Here is a 7,764-nt window from a genome sequence, read left to right as displayed (position 1 = left end):
CCCGTCTAAGATAAAATCCATCCAGGAGATGGTAGCCCCCCAGACGATCAGAGAGGTGCGAGGTTGAATGGAAGGGTTGTAACCCTTTCGAGGTTCGTGTCACGGTCGGGCGACAAGTGACTGCCATTCTTCAAAACATTGAAGAACCTCATAAGCCCAAAGGACTTCACATGGATAGAGGAGTGCCAGAAGGCATTCGAAGAACTAAAGGAGTACCTGGAAAGCCCACCACTACTGGGACGACCAGAACCCAATGAAGACCTACAGGTCTACCTGGCGGCCACCCCGGTCGCTGTAAGCGTAATACTCCTGAAAGAAGAAGGCAGAGTCCAAAGGCCCATCTACTATGTCAGCCACATTTTGATCGATGCAGAGACCAGGTACACAAGGATCGAGAAGGTTGCCTATGCACTAGTAATCGCAGCTAGGAAGCTACGACCATACTTCCAAGCCCACACCATCAAAGTCCTCACTGACCTACCCCTAAAGAAGTTACTCCACAAGCCAGACGTATCCGGACGGCTCATAGCCTGGGCAGTGGAACTAAGTGAGCATGACATCAGGTTCCAACCCCGGACTGCCATCAAAGGTCAAGCTCTGGAGGACTTCTTCGTCGAATGCACCCTATCTGAGATCGAGCCAGAGGAAGAAGAACCAAAGGAACATGACCACGGATCATGGACGATGTTCGTGGATGGTTCGAGTAATGCAACAAGAAGTGGGGCTGGCTTCATACTCACCTGCCCCGAGGGATTCTGGATCCAGTATGCCCTCCGGTTCACCTTCCAAGCATCCAACAATGAAGCCGAGTATGAAGCACTACTAGTCGGACTCCGGGTGGCCAAGGCCATCCAAATCACACACCTATCCACCCGGAGTGACTCCCAGCTTGTGATGAACTAGGTGAATGGAGAATATGAGGCAAAGGACGAGCGAATGGCAGTATACCTAGCACGTGCCTGGTCATTGATCGAGGGGTTCATGAAGTTCGAGATGGTTCGCGTTCCCAGGATCGAGAACACCACCGCTGATGCTCTATCTAGACTAGCCAATGATGAATTTCGAAACCTAGTAGGGGCGGTGTACATTGAAATACTACATGAACCAACATACCAAGAGAAGCAGGTTAATGTCATCGAGGAAGGGCCCAGCTAGATGGACCCTATACTTGACTACATATAGAATGACATCTTACCAGAGGACAAGGTTGAGGCGAAGAAGGTCAGGATGAGAGCGGAAAAGTACACCATCCTGGATGGAGTACTATACAAGAGGGGGGTCACAGCACCACTACTCCAGTGCCTGGGACCCAAGGGAGCCGAGTACGCCCTGGCTGAAGTCCACGAGGGGATAAGCGGAAGCCATATGGGAGGATGAGCCCTAGCCTACAAGGTCCTCCGCCAGGGACTCTACTGGCCACGAATGCAAGAGGAGGCCATACAGTATGTCAGGAAGTGCGAGCAGTGTCAGTTGTTCGCCCCAGTACTCCATCTACCCGCCACCAAACTGGCATCGATCCTCAACCCCATACACTTTGCCATGTGGGGGATGGACATCCTGGGCGACTTCAAGGCAGCATCGGGGAACAAAAAGTACTTGGTCATCGCTATCGACTACTTCACCAAGTGGGTCGAGGCTAAGCCATTGGCTAAAATCACAGAGGCAAAAATGAAGAAGTTCATCCACGACAAAGTCATCTACAGGTTCGAGGTACCAAAGATCCTAGTCTCAGACAATGGCAAACAGTTTGATAACCCCAAGTTCAGGGCATTTTGTCAGAGCTACAACATCGACTATCAGCCTATCCCAGTAGCTTACCCACAAGCCAATGGTCAGGTGGAGGTGACCAACAGAACATTACTAGAAGGGGTCACGAAGAGGCTAAAGGGAGCTAAGGGGAAGTGGGTCGAGGAACTACCAAGTGTACTGTGGGCGTACTGGTCCACAGTCAGGACACCCACAGGGGAGAGCCCATTCTGCCTGGCATATGGCATGGAGGCACTGGCACCAGTCGAGGTCCTTGCTATGTCCCATCGAGTCCTACACTTCAACGAGCGCACCTATGTCGACGGATTACAGGCGAACCTGGACTTCATCGATGAAGTCTGGGAGAAAGCACTCCTAAGGAATGTAGCCTACCAGCAACGAACCGCCAAATACTACAACACCAGGGTTCGAGAGAGGCTGTTCCACCAAGGAGACCTGGTCCGGAGAAGGGCCAGTGCTTCCCAGCCAAGGAAAGAAGGCAAGCTATCAACCAACTGGGAAGGACCTTACATAGTCTCCAAATAGATACGTCCAGGGACCTACCGCTTGAAGACTAAGGGGGGCAAGAAGATAGAGAGCACTTGGAACTCAGAACACCTGAAGAAGTACTATCAGTGAGAGAAACACTAGCAGCAGTAGCAGAGTCGCCAGTCAACCAAGTAGGATTAGCAGAGTCGCTAGTCAGCCAAGTAGCAGTAGCAGAGTCGGCAGTCAGCGATGATACACAGTAGATTTGGATTTTCAAGAGTTATTTGAAAATTTAATTTGAAATTTATATTTGGAAATTGGGATACGCTTGTCTACTCCTGCCTGTTGGCCGACTACCACCAAAGTCCAATGACCACCAAGGCACAAGGCCACCCAGGTCCGATGACCACCAAGGCCCGTAGGCCACCAAGGTCCGATGACCACCAAGGCCCGTAGGCCACCCAGGTTCGATGACCACCAAGGGGCAAGGCCACCCAGGTCTGATGACCATCAAGGCCCGTAGGCCACCTAGGTCCGATGACCACGAAGGCCCGTAGGCCACCAAGGTCTGATGACCACCAAGGTGCAAGGCCACCCAGGTCCGATGACCATCAAGGCCCGTAGGCCACCCAGGTCCGATGACTACTAAGGCCCGTAGGCCACCAAGGTCCGATGACCACCAAGGCGCAAGGCCACCCAAGTCCAATGACCACTAAGGCTCGCAGGCCACCAAGGCTTAAGGCCACCCAGGTCCGATGACCACTAAGGCCTATAGGCCACCAAGGTCCGATGACCAATAAGGCGCAAGGCCACCCAGGTCTAATGACCACCAAGGCCCGTAGGCCACCAAGGTCCAATGACCAATAAGGCGCAAGTCCACCCAGGTCTAATGACCACCAAGGCCCAATGACCAATAAGGCACAAGGCCACCCGGGTCCCCAGACCGCCAGGGATCGAAGATCATCAAGGTCCTAAGTAGCAAGGAGAAAAATAGAAGGCAAAACACATTAACTGCAAACGATCGAGGTCACAACTACAACCAAGTTCAGCATCCTAAGGTTCACTGTTCAGAATACATATAAAATCATGGGGCGTCGACGGGAGGAGTCACGTCGGACCCTGTAGGAGAAATCATGTCACCCTCAGGGGGATGAGCCACACTCTCCTTAAATAGGACCACGCTCTCCACAGGTAAGGCTGTGCTCCCCACGGGCAAGACCGCGCTCTCCTCAGGCAAGACCGCACTCACCCCGGATGCCACAAAACCATCCCCAGTAGGAACTCGAACCAACGCAGACAGCACCGAGGCAAACTCAAAGAATCTCAAGAAATTCATAACCCGGGCTCTCCTCCAAGATGCGTGTTACGTGTGGAAACCTTCGGTGCACGGTTCACCCACTGATGAGCCTGTAAAAAACTGAGTGAGCGCAAGAGAGCTGGTGTGGCTCTGCCCTAGGAATCTCTGATGCTCAAGTTAGGTCTCTAATGTGACAGCATACCAGTTAGTGAAAGTAACTTGTGGAATTGTGCTCCATACCTGAGTATTTATAGAGGGAGATGAGGCGGTTGGAGGAGTCCTGATATGGTAGGAGTTCTTCTCGTGGAAGGCTCTTCCATGTAGAGCGGAGTGGAGAGACATTTTTGGGGTCGAACTCCTATTAAGGTAAGAGTCCTAATGGGAGTGTGATTCAATATCGTGTAGGGATCGTGGCTCGATCCTTATCCCGGGATACTCGGGAGGTACTGACATGGCTCCTCGATTCCTGACAGGCCATTGTGATGACCTTGGTGGAAGGCTCGGCCTAGGAGGTCGACCATGGGAGGTCGGCCCTGGGAGGTCGATCTCGGCAGTCACCTCGGCCTTGACCGTCCTGTGTATGCTCGACCAAGGAGGTCGACCTCGTCAGTCACCTCAGCCTAGGCCGTCCTATGCATGCTCGCCCGAGGAGGTCGGCATGGGTGATGTGTCGCGGGCTCAGCAGAGTGCTCGGCCCAGCCATGTGACCTGATGGAGACCAGGTCGGCCCGATTTCTGATTCAGCTCGATTCAGTTCTTGGGGTGACCCCAGCTCAGCCAAGTGGCTGCTTCTGACTGGTGAGGTGATTTTATGCTGTATCACAGGCCCCCCCACTCATCAGGGGTCGGTCCAGCGCTGATGAGTGAAGTTTTTTGGTCAGCTTGGCTGGTTCTTCTTATGGTCAAGCCGTCCTTACTTTGTCAGTGACATGACATTATACGGTCTGACAGTTGAGCTGCCAGCACCACATCATCCATCGCCATAAATGAGCTCTAGAATTTGAATTATCTTTTGATCCGAACCGTTGAATCGTGCTGAGCTCTCCTTGGCCGTTGGATCAGTTCAGCCCAAGAGTTATAAATAGGCGGCTCCTCCCTGTTCATTCTTCACTATTTCAAGTTATTGACTACTCGGCTAGCTCAAATTTCTCAGCTCTACAGTGGTCGGTGCTTTCCAGTTCGTGCTCAACTCGGCTTTTGCTTCGTTCATGTTCAGCTCATCTTCAACTCTTCTTCAACCACTAAGTCCTCTCTGCCCAGTATGTCAGTTGGTAGTAGTCATATAGGCGAGTTACTAGCTGGGGCGGTAGAGGGCGCGAGTCCGAGCCAAGAGCTCCTAGCCCGTTCTCCCACAATAAACTTATTGGGCTCGACTTTGGACGAGCCCGATGTAGGGGAGCCTCATCAGGCCGACGTTGCCGAGCTTTCGTTGCCTCTGGAGTCCCGCCTCGAGGCCTAACCAATTCTCGAAGATCAAGCCGAGAGCTCTGGATCGTCCTCATCGGATGATGAGGAGTCAAGTGAGGACAGTTCTTCAAAAGTAGGGGTTGGTTCGGTCAGCTCGTCCGCTGACGCCCCCAAACCCGAAGAAGGGAGTGTCGGCACCATCCCGAGTACGATCACGGATGCCGACCTTAACCGCCTCAAGACAACCTATGCCATCCCTGAGAACATCCAGCTCTGAGCTCCCAACCCAGGGGAGATGGCCTGCTATATCATGCCCAGTGAGGTGGCTTTGTACGAGCTGCCCTTCAAGTATGTGTTCAGGCTCCCCGTGCTCGACCTGGTGGACCAGATCTTGGACCACTTCCACCTATCTCCAGGTCAGTTGGTGCCAAACTCTTGGCTGGCCGTGTATGGCTTCTACGCCCTATTTTGCGAGATGGGCCGAGGTGCAAGCGTAGCGCTTTTCTCTCGGCTCTTTTTCTTGAAGAAGTCACTAGAGAAGGGGTGGTACTATTTCACCCGCCAATCTGGAAAGAGTGTGGCCCTGGGTGGCCACAAGATTTTGGTCGGTACGTCAAGCTTTAATAAGTATTGGAAGCCTCATTTTTTCTTTGCTTCCATTCCAAACAGCCCTCTCCGAGCCAAGTGGAAGGAGATCCACTTGAACTACGTTAACAGGGTGTTGCCCCTGATCGAGAATGAGCTGACTTTGCTCGACCTGATCCTCTAGCATCAGCCCTTCGACGTCCTCCAACTTCAGGACTAGAGGTTCCTTCAAAGGTGGCATATGACCCCTGGTAGGAGCCCGAGCTAACCCATTTACTTAGTCTTCTTTCTTTTTTGGCATGCTTCTAACGTTCTATCTTTCTTGCAGTGGTCGGCCATATTCCTCCAATGGATTCAGCTCAACTCAGGACCAAGACCATTGCGGACAGAAGGAGGAAGAACGTCGCGAAGAAACGTCGAGGCGAGTCTTCCAAGGCACAGAAGGGCAAGGCAATGCTATCGAGCCCAGCTGACACAGTGGTCGGCCTCGAGGCCTAGAAGGATAGAGCCCCGCTGAGGCCCTCCCGAAGAGGGAAGGGTCGAAAGGGCGAGCTGAGCCCGCCGAGGGACATCAAAAGCCAGAAGCTCTCGGTCAATCTATCGGGTGGTGGTCCTCTGCCTGTGGCCTCACCCCCCGACATCTCCTGATACATCCTGGGGAGGGCCTCGACCAAGAATGTTCCGCTGAGGCTGACCTGGCTCCTCTTCCCAGGGGACTCAGCTTTAACGTCGGCCGTGCATGCCAAGGAATGGCTGGACCAGGGTCGGCTCCCAGCCGACAGGGAGAAGCTCGAGGCGTTGTCCGACCCTGAGCTCCTCTCTACTCTGTTCTAGGATTTAAACATGGTAAGTTTTCTGTTCGACTCTTGTGACTCGATCCGACCTATGGAGTCCGACCTGACCTTTGTTCGGATGCTTTCTTGTAGGGCTTCGCCAAGGCAGTGGAGACCATGCTCCATTTTGAGCGGCTCTTGACCGAGAACCACTCCTTGGGCGTCCAGTGTAAAAAGCCTTACCAGGATGCTCAGGAGGCCATTCAGAGGCATCGGGAGACTCAAAAGAAGCTCACTGCCGCCGAGGCTGAGGTGAAGGGCTTTAAGGTCGAGGTGACCAGGCAGAAGGAGAAAGTCAAGGCTCTGCAAGCTCAGCTGGAGAAGGCCAAGGAGGTCCTGGCTCTGGCTCGGGACGAGGCGATCAACGACTACTTCCTATAGAAGGAGTACGCTGACATATGCCATGAGATCAGGAAGCCTCCTTATGCTAATGGTTTCCAGGCAGGCCGGGCTGATCTCTTGGCCGAGATCAAGGCCGCCTATCCCAATCTCAATCTCTCACGCTTTGGCGATGATGCGACCACTGTGGCTAAGGAGTTGGGAGATGAGGATGGCATCGAGGTCACGCAGGCTCTGCTAATCGAGGACCCTACGCAGGCCAATCCCCTCGCCCTTGGCACTGAGCCCTGAGACCTCCTTGTCGAGCACACTACCATGGAGGTCGCCGAGGTCGCTTCCAAGAATGCTGCCGAGGAGAGTGAAATGTAAAGTTTTCTTTTTTCTTTTTCTTTTTTTTTCTTTCTTCTTTTTTTTTTTTTTTTTTTTTTGTGCTGGGCGAGCTGCCCATTTTTGTAACCATGCCGAGCAGTAGGCTTGCAATGAATGTAAATTTTTTTTTCTCCAAATTGTCTTAGTGTTTTAGCTCGGTAATTGCTTTCTTTCCTTTTCCTTATACTTTTGAATGTTGAGATTTAGCTGCCTACCCGATCTTGTAGCATAGCTCAAGGACGGCCGGCCTAATAGCATGGACACCATACGTTAGCTCGGGTCGGATACCATTTGAGTGGCTATACTGCCGAGCTGACGCTATGGCTAAGCCCAATGCCTTAGATATTTTACTTGATCTTTAGTTTTCATTTAGCTTGGCCGTAACGCGCTTTTGTAGTTGTTGGTTTAGACGTCGGCCAGTCTATGAGGACTGGTCTCACGACTTGGTTGCCGACCTATGAGGGTCAATCTTCAAGGCTGGCCAGATCTTTGAGGACCGGTCTTACGACTTGGTTGTCGACCTATAAGGGTCGGTCTTCGAGGTCGGCTAGGTCTTTGAGGACCGGTCTTACGACTTGGTTGCCGACCAATGAGGGTCGGTCTTAGAGGTCGGCCAGGTCTATGAGGATCGGTCTTACGACTTGGTTGTCGACCTATGAGGGTCGGTCTTAGAGGTTGGTCAGGTCTATGAGGACCGGT

General features: G+C 52.6%; 1 protein-coding gene across 1 annotated transcript; it reads left to right on the top strand.

Annotated features, from left to right (window-relative positions):
* Positions 1 to 1,548: 1,548 nt before the first annotated feature.
* On the top strand, positions 1,549 to 6,987 carry LOC122644817 (uncharacterized protein K02A2.6-like). Its single transcript, XM_043838199.1, has 4 exons — positions 1,549 to 2,245; positions 5,853 to 5,974; positions 6,544 to 6,690; positions 6,799 to 6,987. The coding sequence occupies exons 1-4, from the start codon at positions 1,549 to 1,551 to the stop codon at positions 6,985 to 6,987; spliced, it is 1,155 nt and encodes a 384-aa protein (XP_043694134.1).
* Positions 6,988 to 7,764: the final 777 nt, after the last annotated feature.

The sequence above is a fragment of the Telopea speciosissima genome, chromosome 11, assembly GCF_018873765.1.
Source record: "Telopea speciosissima isolate NSW1024214 ecotype Mountain lineage chromosome 11, Tspe_v1, whole genome shotgun sequence".
Classification (NCBI taxonomy): domain Eukaryota; kingdom Viridiplantae; phylum Streptophyta; class Magnoliopsida; order Proteales; family Proteaceae; genus Telopea; species Telopea speciosissima.
Note: the sequence above shows the minus strand (reverse complement) of the source record. Positions and strands in the feature narration are given on the sequence as shown.